A 21683-nucleotide genomic window follows, 5' to 3' on the forward strand; every position below is an offset into this window, starting at 1 on the left:
TATTGTATTGTTTGGTGACATTTATATAGGGACTTTGAGATTAATTTAGTTTATGTAATAAACATCTATTACACATTCCAATGTATTTTTCACAAACTATAGCCAGAATCTATGAATGAGGGCAAGTTTATATATTTATTGATAAAGGAATTACATTTGTTTTCACAAAGCTGTAAATGTTTTGAATATACATGTAAAATCAACATGAAAGTTCTATAAATTTGAAATGGCAAATTAAGCACAATCAGTTGTGATGATTGAACACATTTTGACCAATCATGATGAAAGATTGAAATGTAGGGGTCTTCCAAAGCAAAGTGATTTTGTTTATGTGGGATACTCAATACTCAGTGTGCGGTTTGAAATGTTTCTTTCATAGAATGCACGGTTCGTATGAAGCATTGAAAGGTGGTACTACAATTGAGGCCATGGAAGACTTCACTGGAGGTGTGGCAGAAGTTTTTGATCTAAGAGGCAAAGAGCCAAAGAATCTCTTCTACATCATGAAAACTGCATTTGAGAGGTCCTCGTTGATGGGATGTTCTATCAATGCCAATCCTCATCAACTGGAGGCAAAACAAGACAATGGTTTAATTATGGGACATGCATACAGTATTACAGGAGTTAAGAAGGTAATGTTACCATGTGTACAGTATTACAGGAGTTAAGAAGGTAATGTTACCATGTGTACAGTATTACAGGGGTTAAGAAGGTAATGTTTCCATGTGTACAGTATTACAGGAGTTAAGAAGGTAATGTTACCATGCATACAGTATTACAGGAGTTAAGAAGGTAATGTTACCATGTGTACAGTATTACAGGAGTTAAGAAGGTAATGTTACCATGTGTACAGTATTACAGAGGTTAAGAAGGTAATGTTACCATGTGTACGGTATTACAGGGATTAAGAAGGTAATGTTACCATGTGTACAGTATTACAGGAGTTAAGAAGGTAATGTTACCATGTGTACAGTATTACAGGAGTTAAGAAGGTAATGTTACCATGTGTACAGTATTACAGGAGTTAAGAAGGTAATGTTACCATGTGTACAGTATTACAGGGGTTAAGAAGGTAATGTTACCATGTGTACGGTATTACAGGGATTAAGAAGGTAATGTTACCATGTGTACAGTATTACAGGAGTTAAGAAGGTAATGTTACCATGTGTACAGTATTACAGGAGTTACAAAGGTAATGTTACCATGTGTACAGTATTACACAGGAGTTAAGAAGGTAATGTTACCATGTGTACAGTATTACAGGAGTTAAGAAGGTAATGTTATCATGTGCACAGTATTATAGGGGTTAAGAAGGTAATGTTACCATGTGTACAGTATTACAGGGGTTACAAAGTAATGTTACCATGTGTACAGTATTACAGGAGTTAAGAAGGTAATGTTACCATGTGTACAGTATTACAGAAGTTAAGAAGGTAATGTTATCATGTGCACAGTATTACAGGGGTTAAGAAGGTAATGTTACCATGTGTACAGTTACAGGAGTTAAGAAGGTAATGTTACCATTTGTACAGTATCACAGGAGTTAAGAAGGTAATGTTATCATGTGTACAGTATTACAGGGGTTAAGAAGGTAATGTTACCATGTGTACAGTATTACAGGAGTTACAAAGGTAATGTTACCATGTGTACAGTATTACAGGAGTTAAGAAGGTAATGTTACCATGTGTACAGTATTACAGGAGTTAAGAAGGTAATGTTACCATGTGTACAGTATTACAGGAGTTAAGAAGGTAATGTTACCATGTGTACAGTATTACAGGAGTTAAGAAGGTAATGTTATCATGTGCACAGTATTATAGGGGTTAAGAAGGTAATGTTACCATGTGTACAGTATTACAGGGGTTACAAAGTAATGTTACCATGTGTACAGTATTACAGGAGTTAAGAAGGTAATGTTACCATGTGTACAGTATTACAGGAGTTAAGAAGGTAATGTTATCATGTGCACAGTATTACAGGGGTTAAGAAGGTAATGTTACCATGTGTACAGTATTACAGGAGTTAAGAAGGTAATATTACCATGCATACAGTATTACAGGAGTTAAGAAGGTAATGTTACCATGTGTACAGTATTACAGGAGTTAAGAAGGTAATGTTACCATTTGTACAGTATCACAGGAGTTAAGAAGGTAATGTTACCATGTGTACAGTATTACAGGGGTTAAGAAGGTAATGTTACCATGTGTACAGTATTACAGGAGTTAAGAAGGTAATGTTACCATGTGTACAGTATTACAGGAGTTAAGAAGGTAATGTTATCATGTGCACAGTATTACAGGGGTTAAGAAGGTAATGTTACCATGTGTACAGTATTACAGGGGTTAAGAAGGTAATGTTACCATGTGTACAGTATTACAGGAGTTAAGAAGGTAATGTTACCATGTGTACAGTATTACAGGAGTTAAAAAGGTAATGTTACCATGTGTACAGTATTACAGGAGTTACAAAGTAATGTTACCATGGATTGCATATAAGTGCATCATGAGAACCATAATTTGAATGGTGTGCCCATTCTTTACTATGTATATGAACATTACTTGATGTGTCAATTATACATACATGTACTAACATTTTATCTTGTGCATTCGGATTATCAAAAAGAGCAGTTTCACAGAGTACTGCAAGCGAATGTGTCACCATCAAATGCAATATGTAAGATCAATTTTTGTATGCTCAATATTTGCATATCTTTCCTCTTGCACACCCTTAGCTGTAGTTTAACGATAAAAAAAAAGTTCTCGTCCAATCACAATAGTGTATTTATATCACTGGTATAATTGCAGGTAAATGTGAGTACAAGAAATGGTAAAGCTGATATTCCATTGATTCGTATTCGTAATCCCTGGGGACAAGTTGAATGGAATGGAGCTTGGAGTGACGGGTATGTTCGTAAACTCTCAAGTAGTATTACTAGTATTACTTTCTGTTGATAAATAAATGAGTTAGTAATTGATATAATATAGGCAAACCAGGATGGCTAAAATGAGTAATTTTTTTCAGGTCAGATGAATGGAAGTACATACCTCAAGATGAAAGAAACAGACTTGGACTCACATTCAGTGATGATGGAGAATTCTGGTGAGAGGATGCATTTATTTATTTATTTTTTCACAAAATATAAATTTCTTTCTCTGAAATCTTACTTAGAATTGTTTGCTTTTGGTTCTGTAGGATGAGTTACTTTGATTTTGTAAAGGAATATGAACGTGTTGAGATCTGTAATTTAACTCCAGATGAATTGACGGAGGGATCTGCTAAACAGTGGAATGTATCGATGAATGATGCACGTTGGCAGAGGAATGCCACTGCTGGTGGATGTCGTAATTTTCCAGGTATAATAAAATTTATGTTTTTATTATCTTTAAATTTGCAACGACAATTTTGTTGTGATTGGCTCAACTGAAACAATAAATGTACAGTGAGGGAGCACTGCAATTCAGCAACGCCACAAAGTGGGGAAGATAGGGTTCTCCCTACCAGGGTGTGGAGTTTTTGATAATTCAAAAATGGAGCATTCTATGGCTTCCTTGGGGCCAAAATTACTATCAGACAGATCACAGTTGAAGACTAGCCACATGGTCAATCGGAACTTTATGGTTGCCAGAGGATCTGCTCCCCAGGGTAAGGGGGCACATGGCCATGGCATGGTGGCGCTGCACCCCTGTTCCCTTGTTTAAAAAAAATCCCTGGTGATTGTATTATTGTCTACTGTAACAGTAGATGATATTGTGGTCATGATATGATGCTTGAAATGATAAATAGATGTGACTACTGTGATAATTCAGTGTTAGCATGTTCTCATCAGTGAACCAGCTCTTTATAATGTAGCAGTTTATATCCGAGTACAGTCAGCCCTGTCTTGCTAACATACAATATTACGATTAAGGGAATTAGCTCTCACAGTCACATGCAGAGACAGGGATGACTTCATTATCTGAAATGATTAATTTATGGCCTGAGTATTGTTATGACTCTCAATGTTAACACATAGTCAAGTGAATGAGCAAACAGTTTAGAGTTTACAACTTACATGTACATAAACAGACCTGGAGATTTTTGTACTAAAACGTGTGCTTCAAATTTGCTTTCTTGTCAACTTTTAGTTTCAGTGAATCGTACTGAACTTATAAACTAACATTGCAATCACTTTTACCATGCCTGTAATGAAAATGAAGGCTAGGTATAGTGGTTACAGTGATTTAATATAGTGAGGTTTTCATTAACAACTTCTTGTCTCTGATAGTTTTTGCCCAACATGATTGTATGCGACACAAAAATACCATACTCTATGCATTGTACATGTATCTTGTCTTTTTATACACTTGGTACAGTTTGAACATTTACAACATATTCATTTGCGCATCTTTTATTACATGGTTATCTGTCACTTTCTTACTTTTTTCTAGAAACATTCTGGATTAATCCTCAAATAAAGATGGCGTTAACAGAAGAAGATGATGATGATCCAGATGATGATGATGAAGGATGTAGTTGCATTATTGCAGTGATGCAGAAAGACAGACGAAGACAGAGAAAACTGGGAAAAGAGATGCTGACCATCGGCTTTGCTATTTATAAAGTGAGTAACATTTCACTCAGAGAGACAACGTACCAGTCATCATTTGATCATTTACCCAGATGTCTATACAAGTCATCATTTGATCATTAACCCAGTTGTCTGTACAAGTCATCATTTGATCATTAACCCAGATGTCTGTACCAGTCATCATTTGATCATTAACCCAGATATCTGTACAAGTCATCATTTGATTATTAATAACCCAGGTGTCTGCACAAGTCATCATTTGATCATTAACCCAGATGTCTGTACCAGTCATCATTTGATCATTAACCCAGATGTCTGTACCAATCATCATTTGATCATTAACCCAGTTGTCTGTACAAGTCATCATTTGATCATTAACCCAGATGTCTGTACCAGTCATCATTTGATCATTAACCCAGATGTCTGTACAAGTCATCATTTGATTATTAATAACCCAGGTGTCTGCACAAGTCATCATTTGATCATTAACCCAGATGTCTGTACAAGTCATCATTTGATTATTAATAACCCAGGTGTCTGCACAAGTCATCATTTGATCATTAACCCAGTTGTCTGTACAAGTCATCATAATATCATTAACCCAGATGTCTGTACAAGTTATCATTTGATCATTAACCCAGATGTCTGTACAAGTCATCATTTGATCATTAACCCAGATGTCTGTACAAGTCATCATTTGATCATTAACCCAGATGTCTGTACCAGTCATCATTTGATCATTAACCCAGATGTCTGTACAAGTCATCATTTGATTATTAATAACCCAGGTGTCTGCACAAGTCATCATTTGATCATTAACCTAGATGTCTGTACCAGTCATCATTTGATCATTAACCCAGATGTCTGTACAAGTCATCATTTGATTATTAATAACCCAGGTGTCTGCACAAGTCATCATTTGATCATTAACCCAGATGTCTGTACCAGTCATCATTTGATCATTAACCCAGTTGTCTGTACAAGTCATCATTTGATCATTAACCCAGATGTCTGTACCAGTCATCATTTGATCATTAACCCAGGTGTCTGTACCAGTCATCATTTGATTATTAATAACCCAGGTGTCTGCACAAGTCATCATTTGATCATTAACCCAGATGTCTGTACAAGTCATCATTTGATCATTAACCCAGATGTCTGTACAAGTCATCATTTGATCATTAACCCAGATGTCTGTACCAGTCATCATTTGATCATTAACCCAGGTGTCTGTACCAGTCATCATTTGATTATTAATAACCCAGGTGTCTGCACAAGTCATCATTTGATCATTAACCCAGTTGTCTGTACAAGTCATCATTTGATCATTAACCCAGATGTCTGTACCAGTCATCATTTGATCATTAACCCAGATGTCTGTACCAGTCATCATTTGATCATTAACCCAGGTGTCTTTTCCAATCACCATTTGATCATTAACCCAGTTGTCTGTACAAGTCATCATTTGATAATTAACACACAGATCTTCTTTGGTCATTACAGCTTGATGACCCAAATGTTAGCATGCTAGAAAAAGACTACTTTCTCTACCATGCTTCTACTGCAAGATCAAACACATTTGTTAATTCACGGGAGGTCAGTGGGCGCTTCAAGTTACCAGTTGGACATTATGCTATTGTACCATCAACATTTGATCCAAATGAAGAAGGTGACTTTCTTGTGAGAGTGTTTTCTGTCAAAGCAAGCTCTGCAGAGTAAGTAGCCTTGCATCTACCCCTAACTGTGTTTTCATTAGATACCACAAATGTCATTTTGGTGTTCCTCACATTTAAAAAGTATGACTAATATGAATAAAATTGAAAAAAAACAACATAATGGCCCTTTAACTTAAATATTATATAATTTATTTTATTTAACACATTGCCTTCTAAAAGCATTCATAGAATTACCAAACAAAATAAATTTAGCCGACATAGTGTTGAATGAATCAATATTTTAACAGCTTTCTCATGTAGTGTGTTTGTACATGTGCTAAATGTATAAATCATTGTCCAGTGTTGTTATCGTAGTTGTCAGAGTATAAACCCCTCCGGGAAAACAGCAAAATGAGGAAAAATGGGGGGGGGGGGGGGCTTATAAACAGGTAAAAGTTAAAACTTCTCCTGAGCAATAATTTATGCTAATTTAATCATAATTAAATCATCGATACTAGAGAATCTTCATCGACTAGCATCATCCAAATTAACTTGTTGTAAAAATGCTGTAAATTTGGAGGGGGGCTTATACTTGAGCAGGGGTTTATACTCGGACAACGCCGGTATTCACTATGCAATACCATTGCTAATGCTATGCTATATTGTCCTAGGTGACAGTTGGTGACCCTAACCAGTGTAAATACATTTTGTAGTTCCTCATTCAAGTCACCTGATTGAATTGGCACAGAAATGGTTAACCAGTAACTGCTTTACTATATTTTTAGTCGATTATCTAGGATTCTGTGGTGTGCAGAGTTAACCCTATTTGTTTCCAACAATTGAGGTTTTGAAAACTATAATTTGAGGGGGGGGGGGGTGTGAGTCACTTTTAGTAATCTGTTTGTTTGTTTTTATTACAGACAATGTGACGAAGAGACTGGACAAATTGATGTGAAACCAGAGGTAAGGTAGAATTTACTCTTTATCAAGCAGATATTTCGGATATATCCCGAGAGCTCTATTTTTAAACCTATTTGTATTGACCCCAATTGTTGATTAGGTCACTGACTCTGACTAACCCATACAATGAACATTTATCAGGTCTTTTACAGTGAATTATATTTTATTCTATATTTGCCATCTCATTGTATTGAGTTTGTAAATTCTGTTAGATTTATATTTGTACAGGCATTTATTTTTACTTTTTTAGCACATTATTATTTTTGTTTTAACACTTCATATTTAGAGAAATGCTATCTGCATTGTTATCAGTTGACCTGTTGTCAACGCATGGCGAAAGTCAAATTTATACTACAAGATTCTTTATATTCCCACAGAGCACCTCATTTATTACCAAATATTCATCTAACATCTCTTACATGTATCATAAGCATGGATATTGTTTATTGTTACATTTCAATCACTGACAATTTACGGTAGCTATACATATGTATCTGATACAACTCATTGTATCCAGTTTGACAGTTTGATAAGATATTTGATATAAAGAAATAACCATTATGGAATCAACATCTGCTTAATTTAAGTAACCACTTTTATCAGTGTCTGGGTAACTTCTGAAATTCCATTATGCTAACAAGTTATAGAAATAAATAAATAAAAAAATTAATAAATGAATGAACAAATGAACGAGTAAATAAATAAATAAAAATAAGTATGCTCTTCTTTGAACAGACCAGTAAAAGTAAGTGCTAATATATATACAGTACTTCCCCAGTCATAAACCCCTTCCCGTGTAAGCCCACGCCTCTATTTTTAGAATGCATTCCCAGTTATAGCCCAAGGTTGTTTTACCGAGTAACCACAATGGGTAACATTTATTAAAATATACTAAAAGTATATATTAAAAAGTGTTCATTGTCTAAAAATCATGATTTGTATGATAGTTGTATTTTTGAAGTGTGAGGTGGCCCTGACACCTTGTCATGCATTTATGTAGATTCAGCTGTGATTGAGTTTTCAGCATCTTAGGGAGTCAACCTTTCCACCAAAATGCATGTGAAATTGATGGCTCTAGTGTGGCCTACTTAATTTATTTTTAAATTTGATGAGAAGTAAGTCTGATGAGTTGTTTGATGGACACTCATAATAGTTCTTTTCTGTCTAAATTGATACATGTTACATGAGATCTCACAAATGAATTACAATTACATATACTTAGTGGTATAGGAATGTTCAACTTGGTCCATGCATAATTCTGTTTCTATAATTATTGTACCCAGGAGTCTGCTGCCCTTTAAATTTTAATAGTTATAATATATTTTTTTCCACCTGGCATTGACCAACAAATATATCTTATCAGAGGTACATTACTTGGGGTTTGCAACTACGATGACATGATACCGTTACAATCTCGCTCTCGCATAAGCGTTCCAGCTCAGAAACATGCGAATGCACATGCCCGAGGTAACTAGGATACTGGGATGTCCAGGTGGATCAAAATAGCTGCTCAGGATATGATGTATTACATTTGTTCACTATGAATGTGGTAATACATGTTTTATTACAAATCGCCAATGTCATGTCAGAAGGTCTCGCTATCTATGAGATGAGACTTGAATGGGATCTTGGCATGATATCACCATACAGTACTATGCGCATTGCAAACCCCAAGTAATGCACCTCTGATCTTATTTACTGATATAATCTAAAGTGAAAAAAAACAACATGCATTTACCCTTTAATCTTTAATTATAACTAAATGAACAAAAATGTTCAGGTATTTGCTGCAGCTCCTGACCTGGATATTTTGTGAATATCATAATTGTTGCAGTTGGTAGATAGCACAAACTATTATACTTCCAGGGCTGCAAACTAAATATATCAGATAATACAATTTGAAGTTCTGAAATGGTAAAATGTAACAAATTCATATCTTAATGTACTGATTGCAGTTGGCATGTGAAAACTTTACAGGCTGTGTTTAGTTCATAAGCACCATCACCAACATCAGTGTTTTACTGAAAGTCAAAGGACATGCGCAAAAATTCATTTATAACATTAAAAAAAATTCTCACACACATGTATAATAAGGAGTAACAGACTTTTTGCTGAGCTATCGTATTAGTGACATGAAAAAAATATATCAACCAACAAAAAAATAAATTGCAATTATTCTGACCAGTGCATCAATAGTCGTCATTACAATCACCTTTTCGAAAATATAGGCCAATATTTTGGCAATTAAAATAAAAATACTGGTAATGGCCATTATATGGCCAGAAGTGACTTTTTAAAAATATGTGATCAGTTAAAAGTCTTGAGTACTGATATTATTATAACCTTCTCACTAACCTACAAGTACAAATAAAAATTCAAAAGTGGGAAAAACTCAAACGTGCTTGAATTTCTAAAAGTAATCCAGACACAGTTTTTTGTATCTATCAACCAACTACTGTAAATTTCCTTATTTTTTGCTATTTTTGGAAGGATTCGATTTCAGTAGTACAAATAATGTTCAGCAAAAATATCTTATTTTCTGTATTTTGCTTTTACAAAATGTCTAAAAAATTAATTGCAACTAAAATAAAGTATTTTACAGTACCACTGCAACTACACAACCACCTTTCTATCCACCAGCAACCTACTATAGATAGCAATGGTTGTATCAACAATATATCGCAGTCCATTGTATCAACAGCATCCAGCACAATTTTTGTATCAACCAGTGTTTACCATGGATAACCATGTTTTTATCATCCAACTACCACATTATATAACCATTTTTGTATTGACCAACTTCCACCACAGTATAACATAACCATCTTTCTATCCACCAGCATCTACCATAGATAGCAATGTGGTTGTATCAACAAATTACCAATCTATAATCATTTTTGTATCAACCGCATCCAGCACCATTTTTGTGTCAACCGATTTTTACCATAGATAACCATGTTTTTATCATCCAACTACCCCACAGCACATAAAACCATTTTCATGTCAACCAACTAAAGCCACAGTACTACATACCATTTTTGTATCAACTAAAACTGTTCATAATCACTTTGTCACCTAGGTGCATAGCAACTGTAAAAATAACATAATAACCATGCCTTGATGAACTATTTACTTACAGAGAAAATGTGACCGTATAGCTGTGCTAAATCCTCGTAAGCCACATGTATGTTACTAATACTATGAGAATATCATTTCCTACAATCCACTACTTGTTTCATTTTCACTGTTGACCCAAGTCCACTACTTAGTTTTATTTTCACTGTTGACTCGAGTCCACTACTTAGTTTTATTTTCACTGTTGACTCGAGTCCACTACTTAGTTTTATTTTCACTATTGACTCGAGTCCACTACTTAGTTTTATTTTCACTATTGACTCGAGTCCACTACTTAGTTTTATTTTCACTGTTGACTCAAGTCCACTACTTAGTTTTATTTTCACTGTTGACTCGAGTCCACTACTTAGTTTTATTTTCACTGTTGACTCGAGTCCACTACTTAGTTTTATTTTCACTGTTGACTCGAGTCCACTACTTAGTTTTATTTTCACTATTGACTCGAGTCCACTACTTAGTTTTATTTTCACTGTTGACTCGAGTCCACTACTTAGTTTTATTTTCACTATTGACTCGAGTCCACTACTTAGTTTTATTTTCACTGTTGACTCAAGTTCACTACTTCGTTTCATTTTCACTGTTGACTCGAGTTCACTACTTAGTTTTATTTTCACTATTGACTCGAGTCCACAACTTTGTTTCATTTTCACTGTTGACCCAAGTCCACTACTTAGTTTTATTTTCACTGTTGACTCGAGTTCACTACTTCGTTTCATTTTCACTGTTGACTCGAGTCCACGATTTTGTTTCATTTTCACTATTGACTCAAGTTCACTACTTCGTTTCATTTTCACTGCCGGTTCAAATCAAATGCTTGCTTTATTTTCTCTTATTTTCTATACCACTATTGCTGCTGACTTTAAATCACTGCTCTGTTTCATTGCCATTGCTCACTCCAAACCACTGCTGGTTTCATTTTCACTTTCCATCCCACTAGTTGCCTGTACCTTCTGCTGCTGATTCCAAACCAGATCAAGAAGATGATATGTTTTCTATGCCTCTTGGAGGCAAGGTAAACCAAACAAACATCTGTTGATGCAACTCTGTTTGTTTGATTTAACGTAATTGACATGTTGTTATGGTAACACTTTTAAAAATGGTTTTGAAATGAGTGTTTTTTTTAAACCTGGCCTACTTATGATTAATACTATTGGTTAACATTTTCTTAGTTTATCTAGACAACAATTTCACACTGTACAGTGAGTTAGTCATGTGACATTGTTGGAAAGCTGGATGAAGAAAATGTCAACTATTATAATTTATGTACATATTTATGTGTTATAAATCTATGCAGGAGCTTTGTACACTCATCTCATTCTGCATGTTCTTATGTCTGAGATAGTGGATATCACAATTCTGTTATTATAACTGTCCACATCAAATTTTTTCTCCGCTGTTGACTTTGTCGAGTGAAGCTTATCATATGAGTGATTATCTGTCATCGTTAGCGTCAACTTTTTATTTTGTTGACTTCTTTTTGAAAACTACAAGTATATATGTACCCCAGGTGGATCTCTCTCAGTTTTGTTCATTTCTTGATGGTAACTTCAATTTTCTACTTTTGTTGAATATTTTTGTAATTTTTGGTAAAAAGTGATATTTTTGACTTCTTGTTAAAAACCGGAAGTCCGATTGCTTTTATGTTACATATACCAGTAGGTACTCAGGTAGACCTTCCTCAAATTTATTCATTTCATGATATCTTAAATTTTTTAATTTTGACGAATATTTTTGGTAAAAAGTGACATTTTTGACTTCCTGTTGCAAATTGCAAGTTTGATTGCTATGATATTATACATATAGGTACCTCAGCTGGACCTCTCTCAGATTTGTGCATTTTGTGATGACATCTGCAATTCTTTAATTGAAATGTGCAATGCTAACAGCAGAGCTATCTCAGCCGAGAGGCAACTTGTTGTTATTTCCGAGGGTGGTTTATTACCACAAAGGGATGTTATATATTTGTTATAAAGTTTTGTTACCACTTTAGGGGGTAGAGAGTAATTAAAAAAATATCTTTATATTTCAGATGCATGTATACTAATGGTTTTATCAGTTTTTTCTCAACAATTTTGCTTTATTTGCTGTTCTACACTAACACAATTATAGGTCAGACATTCACATGACATGGACTCATGCTAGATTTTTTTTCACATCACATTTCCACATTTGATGAATCATTATGCAAATGAGCTGTATTGTGATTTTATGCATGTTTTACAATGCATCCTGAAGGTTACTATTGTTACATCTATGACATTATTTCTGGGTAGAAAAAAAAAAAGACTAAAATTTTTACTTTTCTGCACAGAAAGCTAGTGTTTGTCAATTACATGTATGTTATTTATTATAAATTTGAGTTCTGAAGAAAAATTACCGTATTACTGTATGTCAGTAATTTCTACTCAAAAGTCTTGTCTTGAATTGAGACTAACCTTGTAGCATTGTGCAGTACTTGTGTTAATCATTTATTGTCTTTTCTATGACAGCCGGATCGTCCTATGACTCCAGCTGAAGAGGCCCAAGAAAAGAAATTCAAGGAATTTTTCTTTAGACTAACTGGCGATGTAAGTATTGCTATGAATGACTTTTATATTGGCTAACAATTTGCTCATAAACACCATTGAATAAACCCTTTCTCCTCACCAACTCAAGATCTCACACCTTGTTAAAGGCTGTACAACAAAGATGCAATGTCTGTTGTTTACTAAATATTTGAAATTCCCCAATAGCAGTTTACAATGTGATTATGAATACAAATGGGTGGCCAAGGGTGGTATTGTTATGAATGACTTTTCCATGTTAACATGCCAATTGAAATTCATATTTTAGGATATGGAAGTAGATGCCTGGGAACTTCAGGATATCCTAAATGCTGCATTGAAACGAGGTATGAATAGAAATATATAACTAACCTTCCCGTCATAATTTATAGAAACACTGTTCATACTCAAGCATTTACAATCGAACATTACCTTTTTATTACATTTATACTTTAGCATCAATAGAACAATTTCTTTGGCTGCTACTTTTCTGAGTGTGCATATACTTTTCTGATTTCTCTATTGGGTTATCCTGGGCTCGTCATTCAGAAGGCTGTTTACGGTTTAATAGATTCCTTTCACCAGTTTCCTTAAGATATGTCTTGTATGGATACCAAGATGTTATGAATTATTATATTTTGTCATCCAGATGAAAGCATAAAAAATACATTTCTTGTATTTTAAGAACATTTTCAGGGGCTTTCTAATTTACAATTTTAGATAAACGATAAAGCATAGTATAACAATAAACACAATATACATAGGTAATATTTTTGTGTTATGTATATTTTATATAAAATGTTATTTTGCTATGGAGAACACTGATTTTCAAAGGTAATCTGGCAGCTGACCACGTTGAAATCATTATAGGTCTGGTACAAAATTGATGTTATTGTATACAGCTGTGGAACTATAGCCCTCTTTGTTCACTATTTCAATTTGTTCATGATTTTCACAATATTTGAAATGAGTGCTTAGAATATTTTTTTTTATAAGCACAATAATTACTTTCATAAATAAAGCATATAAATACAATGCCTACCGAAACATAGCTCAGCTTTGGGGTTGCAGCCTCTTTTTTTACAACTTTAGGGGTTGACCATTAAAGACTTTGTTAAGGGTGAATTTGGAAAAAAACTAATCTGCACAGAGAAAATGGTAAACAAATTTCAGGATTAAAACATAAAATAAAGCGTGCACAATTACCTAAAATTGTATGACAACATCATCCTGAAAAAAAGAAAGAAAAATAATAATTTTTTAGTAAGATTTTAATGGTCATCCCTTTACTCTTTAAACTGTTATATAAAAACATTATTGCTGGCAAATTCACTAATACAACAAATTGTGTGTGGATTACAATAACTTGTGTTGCTATCTTTATTTATTAAGTTTCGTCTTATCCCGTTTTTGAAAGTAACAATCCCCAGATTGATCGTAAGTCAACTAGTACTGGATCCTCTGCTGTAAAATTCACTCCCCATTAGTGAATCCTCACCTTCCACCCCTATAGGATAATGGTATTAACCTGATTAACTCTAAGATTTGAACTTATGCACGTTTTCTCATCTCACTCAATCTCTCTTGATGGCATGCTTCATTCTTATACCTGTGGAAGATTTTGGTGAGACTCTTTGATGTATGATACATGTATGGTAATTTATGCTATTTTATGCTAATTGCATGGTATATGATAGTGTAGCACATTACACAAGTAGTTTGAAACAATATTTATAGTTCTGTTATGAATATATTAATTTGGCAGCTACTGTATTGTTGTGTAGATTTTTACCGCAAACGCCACACCTGATAGTGCAGTAATGTACTCCATGTTGCACACAGTGCTATCACAGATGCACCACAGCTACAAAAATGTAGCTCAGATGTGGTTTTCAAAGTATTCTTATGTCTTAATCCGTATCATTGGTTATCATTTTGTAATCTGTTGGTTTGATGTGTGTTGACAAATGTTGGCAATATTTTTTTTTTCAAATTGATGCAACATTTTGATTTTTTTTGCCATTACCATATAATTGATGTTATTTTATGTCAGTAGAATTAGCAATGTATGTCGTGTGGATAGTAGAATTAGCAATGTATGTCGTGTGGATAGTAGAATTAGCAATGTATGTCGTGTGGATAGTAGAATTAGCAATGTATGTCGTGTGGATAGTAGAATTAGCAATGTATGTCGTGTGGATAGTAGAATTAGCAACGTATTTCGTGTGGATAGTAGAATTAACAATGTATTTCGTGTGGATAGTAGAATTAACAATGTATGTCGTGTGGATAGTAGAATTAGCAATGTATGTCGTGTGGATAGTAGAATTAGCAATGTATGTCATGTGGATAGTAGAATTAGCAATATATGTCATGTGGATAGTAGAATTAGCAATATATGTCATGTGGATAGTAGAATTAGCAATATATGTCATGTGGATAGTAGAATTAGCAATATATGTCATGTGGATAGTAGAATTAGCAATATATGTCATGTGGATAGTAGAATTAGCAATATATGTCATGTGGATAGTAGAATTAGCAATATATGTCATGTGGATAGTAGAATTAGCAATATATGTCATGTGGATAGTAGATTTAGCAATATATGTCATGTGGATAGTAGATTTAGCAATATATGTCGCGTGGATAGTAGAATTAGCAATGTATGTCGCGTGGATAGTAGAATTAGCAATGTATTTTGTGTGGATAGTAGAATTAGCAATGTATGTCGTGTGAATAGTAGAATTACAGTGTATGTCATGTGGATAGTAGAATTAGCAATGTCGTGTGGATAGTAGAATTAGCAATGTATGTCGTGTGGATCAATAGTAGAATTAGCAATGTATGTTGTGTGGATCGATAGTAGAATTAGCAATGTATGTCGTGTGGATCGTAGAATTAGCAATGTATGTCGTGTGGATAGTAGAATTAGCAATGTATGTCGTGTGGATAGTAGAATTAGCAACGTATGTTGTGTGGATAGTAGAATTAGCAATGTATGTCGTGTGAGTATCATTTGAATTACATAATGAACGTATAGTAGATTTATTTAATTTATTTTATCTTCACAGAATTGAAATCTGAAGGATTCAGTATTGAATCATGTAAGAGTATGGTGGCTCTCTTTGATGTATCCTTTTATTATTCCCTACTCAGACAAAGTCTGGGAAATAAGTGATTATTTATCTGTGTGAATTCATGAATGTGTTTTATCTATTTAGAGTTATCTTTCAGTCATGCATCAACAAAGTTGAAAGACATCCAATGCAGTTTAACTCACCATCAGATTGTCTATTCACATTTACTCTCTCTTAGAAGTGCATATTCTTAATATGTGAATGCATCTAACCCATCAGGTGACAGCACCTATATGTGGACCCTGTTACCCATAAGCTGGCAGCAGTTGTGTGGACCCTGTTACCCATAAGCTGACAGCAGTTGTCTGGACCCTGTTGCCCATAAGCTGACAGCAGTTGTCTGGACCCTGTTACCCATAAGCTGACAGCAGTTGTCTGAACCCTGTTGCCCATAAGCTGACAGCAGTTGTCTGGACCCTGTTACCCATAAGCTGACAGCAGTTGTCTGGACCCTGTTACCCATAAGCTGACAGCAGTTATCTGGACCCTGTTACCCATAAGCTGACAGCAGTTATCTGGACCCTGTTGCCCATAAGCTGACAGCAGTTGTCTGGACCCTGTTACCCATAAGCTGAGAGCAGTTGTCTGGACCCTGTTACCCATAAGCTGACAGCAGTTGTCTGGACCCTGTTGCCCATAAGCTGATAGCAGTTATCTGGACCATGTTACCCATAAGCTGACAGCAGTTATCTGGACCATGTTACCCATAAGCTGACAGCAGTTGTCTCGACCATGTTACCCATAAGCTGACAGCAGTTGTCTGGACCCTGTTGCCCATAAGCTGACAGCAGTTATCTGGACCCTGTTACCCATAAGCTGACAGCAGTTATCTGGACCATGTTACCCATAAGCTGACAGCAGTTGTCTCGACCATGTTACCCATAAGCTGACAGCAGTTGTCTGAACCCTGTTGCCCATAAGCTGACAGCAGTTGTCTGGACCATGTTACCCATCAGATGACTGCCCATTCCAGGGCCTTCTTAGCCTACAGATGACCGCCCATTCCAGAGCCCTCTCACCCATCAGATAACCGCCCATTCCAGGGCCCTCTTACTCATCAGATGACGACCTATTCCAGGGTCCTCATAGCCTACAGATGACCGCCCATTGCAGGATCCTCTTAGCCTACAGATGACTCCCCATTCCAGGATCCTCTTAGCCTACAGATGAATGCCCATTCCAGGATCCTCTTAGCCTACAGATGAATGCCCATTCCAGGATCCTCTTAGCCTACAGATGAATGCCCATTCCAGGATCCTCTTAGCTTACTGATGACTGCCCAATCTAGGGTCCTCTTAGCCTACAGATGACCGCCCATTCCAGGATCCCCTTAGCCTACAGATGACCACCCATTCCAGGATCCTCTTAGCTTACAGATGACCGCCCATTCCAGGATCCCCTTAGCCTACAGAAGACCGCCCATTCTAGGGTCCTCTTAGCCTACAGATGACGGCCAATTCTAGGGTCCTCTTAGCCTACAGATGACTGCCAATTCTAGGGTCCTCTTAGCCTACAGATGACCGCCCATTCTAGGGTCCTCTTAGCCTACAGATGACCGCCCATTCTAGGGTCTTCTTAGCCTACAGATGCCTGCCAATTCCAGGGTCCTCTTACCCATCAGATGACAGCCCATTCCAGGATCCTCTTAGCCTACAGATGACCACCTATTCTAGGGTCCACTTAGCCTACAGATGACCACCCATTCTAGGGTCCACTTAGCCTACAGATGACGGCCCATTCCAGGGTCCTCTTACCCATCAGATGACAGCCCATTCCAGGGTCCTCTTACCCATCAGATGACGGCCTATTCCAGGGTCCTCTTACCCATCAGATGACCATCCATTCCAGGGTCCTCTTAGCCTACAGATGACCGCCCATTCCAGGGTCCTTTTAGCCTACAGATGACTGCCCATTCCAGGGTCCTGTTAGCCTAAAGATGACCACCCATTCCAGGGTCCTCTTTATCTGCAGATAACCGCTCATTCCAGGATTCTCTCGTCCTACAGATGACAGCCCATTCCAGGATTTTACCCATCAAAATATCAGTCTATCATACAATCTTGGTATCATCAGATGTCGATATATTACAGAATCCTTTTATCCATGAAATATCGGCCCATTCCAAGACCCTCATTTGATTTGATAAACAGTCACTCTTACTGGAAAATGATAAACATGTGTCTTGTATGTAAATATACTGTATGGTACATATCTTGTGTTATAACCCTTAATTCATTTTGTAGGATGATATGTCAGGCAAACTAGGATTTGATGAGTTTAAGGAGTTATGGAAAAATATAAGAGCTTGGAAGGTAGGCATCATGAGTGTTTGTCGTCACTTAATGGGGCATGTTTTATAGCCAACTCAATTAGATATATATTTTCTGAAATGTTCACTAAATATCTTATCAAGCATCTTTGTACCATTTTTCTTGTGATGTAATACTTCCAAACTGAGCATGCTTAACTGGTATGTCTTCAAGTACTGCTAGCTGAGTGTATGATATATTTATCCTACTGTAAAAAGTGGTAATCAATATTTTTTCATTATTCTATGCATTTCCTTGTGTCTTTAAGTTTATAGTGGTTATATTGTTTATTTTTTTAGTTGATATTCAGGGAGTTTGACAGGGATAATTCTGGTTCTTTCAACACCCATGAACTACGTGCAGCTCTTCGCAGTGTGGGTGAGTATTTCATTCACAATGTGCCGGACATGATCGTCACATGGTCTATCATGACCGTATTGTTCCATTAATATCATACATATTGACTACACTTCATTCTCTGACATGAACTTCATAATTTATTTTGTTTAACCCAGGTTTCCGACTGAGCCACAAAGCGTTTGGTGCTTTAGTTCTTCGTTATGGCAACAAGAGTGGTCTAATTGATTTCAACAGTTTCATACACTGCTCTGTGAAAATGAAAGGAATGTTCAGTAAGTAGGCCTTGGCTAAATCGATCAATTCAACCACATGTATAAAAAAGTATCAAGGTTCACCTGTTTATAAGGGTGTACGTCGCACCACATCTTGTGCACGTGTACCAAAAACTAAATTTGTAATTCAATCGTTGCACGCGCCGCTGTAATTGATGTGCTTGTCGTAGAGGAAATTCAGTGACATATTAACAGTCAAGAAAATGCTGTTAACATCCTGTAATGAAAATATTTTATTGTCTTTTCAGGGGCTTTCAATGAACATGAATCTGGTGGGCAAACGAGAATGGCTGTTGATGAAGTAAGTCTTATGCATAATGACTGTCGCAATGTAGGAATTACCTTTTAGTGAACTACAGTCATATACCATATGATTCGGGTCTAGCTCTGATTATGATTCAGGTCTAGCTCTGATTATGATTCGGGTCTAACTCTGATTATGATTCGGGTCTAACTCTGATTATGATTCGGGTTTAACTCTGATTATGATTCGGGTCTAACTCTGATTTAGCGGTATCTAATTTCACTGGAGTACCACACAAATGATTTGTGTATGTTTGCATTAAAAGTTAATTTAATGGGGGCTCATTTCTCACATATGACTGGACTGTTCAAAAATTTGGTACAAATACAAATTACAATGGGACACATATGTACATCATCTAGTTGACCTCTGACTGACAGGAGGCCATTTTTATATAAAAAAAATTGAGCAAGATATTGATGAACATGATGATTACTCTCCCAACATTTGATTATAATCTATCTACATCTTTCATTGTTTATAATTAATTGTCACAGTCACTAAAAACTAAATGGGGACAATGACATTAACAATTGCTTGTTTTTTGTTTTTTTCAGTTCATGCACGTAACCATGTACTCCTAAGTATAAGCTGACTGAAGAATCTAAGATCAAATGATATTATTTCAAGAATTGTACATGCAAATGATTTATAGAATTCATTTCAGTGTAGCCCATATTGTTAAGGTTAAGGTAGTGATGACTAGATTGCAATTAGTCTGTTGGTGTATTTCAGCTGACTATGATTGCAGTGTAGCCCATATTTATAAAGTTAGAATAGTGTAGTTAGTTAGCAATGTGCAATAGTTCTTTTAAAAGAATACAAGTTACAGATTGTATTGAACAGAAGACTTGACATGCCCTCCCACTCATTGTAATGTGATTTAATGAGTTCACAGGAATGTTGTTTGCCATGGAAACAAACCAGTTGTCAATTATAATAAAAATTCATGTACAAGTAAATTTTAAATATGATCTTAAGAAATTAAAGGAATGAAATTATGTCTTAGAAATGTTTTAGAATTGTCTGCCTGCGCAAATCACAATGTAGTTATTTCCATGTGCTTTTATCCTTTAAATTATTCCCACCAGAACATACAAATTTATAATAGTATAATCTCATAATATTTTTAATTTAAAAGGATATTTATTAGTTAATATAATAGTTAATAATTTAATCTCTAGATCAAATACTGAAATATTACTAACCATTGATTCATTATGTCTGCATGTTTTTTTATTTTACTATCATGATCGGTAATAAACATCGAAAAAATTAAGTCATGTTTTTTTCTTGTGTCCAGTAGAGAATGCCAGATCAGCACATTTTCACTTGTCATACGAGTAATTGCAAGGCAAATTGACCATAATGCTTTCACACATACACATCTGGTCCATACCCCCATTGCAGTATTGTGTAATAGTACAGCACAGCACTGCTATTTGCAACAATTTTACAAAACTCTAATTCATAATTAGTGTGGCATAAATAACCACGTACAAACTTATTCAAATTCGTAGCCAAATTATTTATGTAGAGTTTGAAACTATAGCAGAGGAATTATACCTTGTGAATTCATGAATAGCTAAACAATAATCTGGATAGGTAGCATCAGGGCATTCAAATCAGTTAGTGTTCATGTTATGAGTTCATTTTCTCTGTCCTATTGCATCAGAGTTCAGTCTGTGAGTACCACGCTGTTGTGCCGATAAACAATGATTTTTTCCCCCACAATCCCATGTGTTCTTCTGACGGAACTTGTGAGTATAAGTTTTGACCTCACCTACTGGTGACTCTTTCGATACCTTCAAATGACTTGAAGGAATTACATAGTTAAAGCTTAGTAACGCCTCAGTTTGTACAGTCAATGTCTCCATCTTTGTTCATACGAGTCCCATATCTTGTGCATGCATGTGTGGTGCGAGGACCACCGCTTTTTAATATGTGAATACCAACACTTAGTCAAAAACAAAATGTGATTTCTAGTATGGTGTTGGCACATGATCAATGGTCGCACCATCACAAAAAATCAGAAAAGTCATGTCTCTTGCTGCGATGCAACATTAAATGAATCAATCACAATATATTCTATTGAGTTGTAATCACATGATAATACCTGCTTGTAGTTTCGGCCATTTGATACAAAATATCCTGTCATGTGTTAGTTAGCTGCCCTCTTGTGGTGAACTATGGATATTCTGCTGTTTGTAATATAATAATCTTGGATAAAACATAAGTTAAATCTGCCCGTTGTTGAGCTTTTTTATTACCCACAAACATACATAATCAAGAACCACAAGCAGCTATTGATACAATAAGCAGCGACATTTCCAGGGCAGGAGAAAATTGACAAATGAAATGGAGCATGTGTTTTAACAGATGCAAAAATGGTGTTGGATCTTCTAAACAAAACACCACATGAATAGGTAACTGATATT

At 35.5% G+C, this 21683-nt stretch overlaps 1 protein-coding gene across 2 annotated transcripts in view; it reads left to right on the forward strand.

Annotated features, from left to right (window-relative positions):
• Positions 1 to 20257, forward strand: part of LOC102804728 (calpain-B-like) — a 50731-nt gene extending 30474 nt beyond the window's left edge. Inside the window, exons 5-20 of one of the 2 annotated variants that reach the window (XM_085493983.1) lie at positions 380 to 632; positions 2805 to 2902; positions 3022 to 3099; positions 3193 to 3353; positions 4428 to 4600; positions 6071 to 6282; positions 7143 to 7185; positions 11255 to 11329; positions 12807 to 12884; positions 13150 to 13207; positions 15935 to 15993; positions 18244 to 18312; positions 18609 to 18687; positions 18825 to 18941; positions 19190 to 19242; positions 19803 to 20257. In XM_085493983.1, the coding sequence (XP_085350109.1) occupies positions 380 to 632; positions 2805 to 2902; positions 3022 to 3099; positions 3193 to 3353; positions 4428 to 4600; positions 6071 to 6282; positions 7143 to 7185; positions 11255 to 11329; positions 12807 to 12884; positions 13150 to 13207; positions 15935 to 15993; positions 18244 to 18312; positions 18609 to 18687; positions 18825 to 18941; positions 19190 to 19242; positions 19803 to 19829 (1633 nt within the window). In that variant the 3' untranslated portion in view covers positions 19830 to 20257. The remainder of the gene's footprint in view (positions 1 to 379; positions 633 to 2804; positions 2903 to 3021; positions 3100 to 3192; positions 3354 to 4427; positions 4601 to 6070; positions 6283 to 7142; positions 7186 to 11254; positions 11330 to 12806; positions 12885 to 13149; positions 13208 to 15934; positions 15994 to 18243; positions 18313 to 18608; positions 18688 to 18824; positions 18942 to 19189; positions 19243 to 19802) is intronic. The other variant, XM_085493991.1, reaches the window with a different exon arrangement.
• Positions 20258 to 21683: the final 1426 nt, after the last annotated feature.

This window comes from Saccoglossus kowalevskii, chromosome 2 (genome assembly GCF_978046115.1).
Source record: "Saccoglossus kowalevskii chromosome 2, keSacKowa6.1, whole genome shotgun sequence".
NCBI classification, from domain to species: Eukaryota; Metazoa; Hemichordata; class Enteropneusta; family Harrimaniidae; genus Saccoglossus; species Saccoglossus kowalevskii.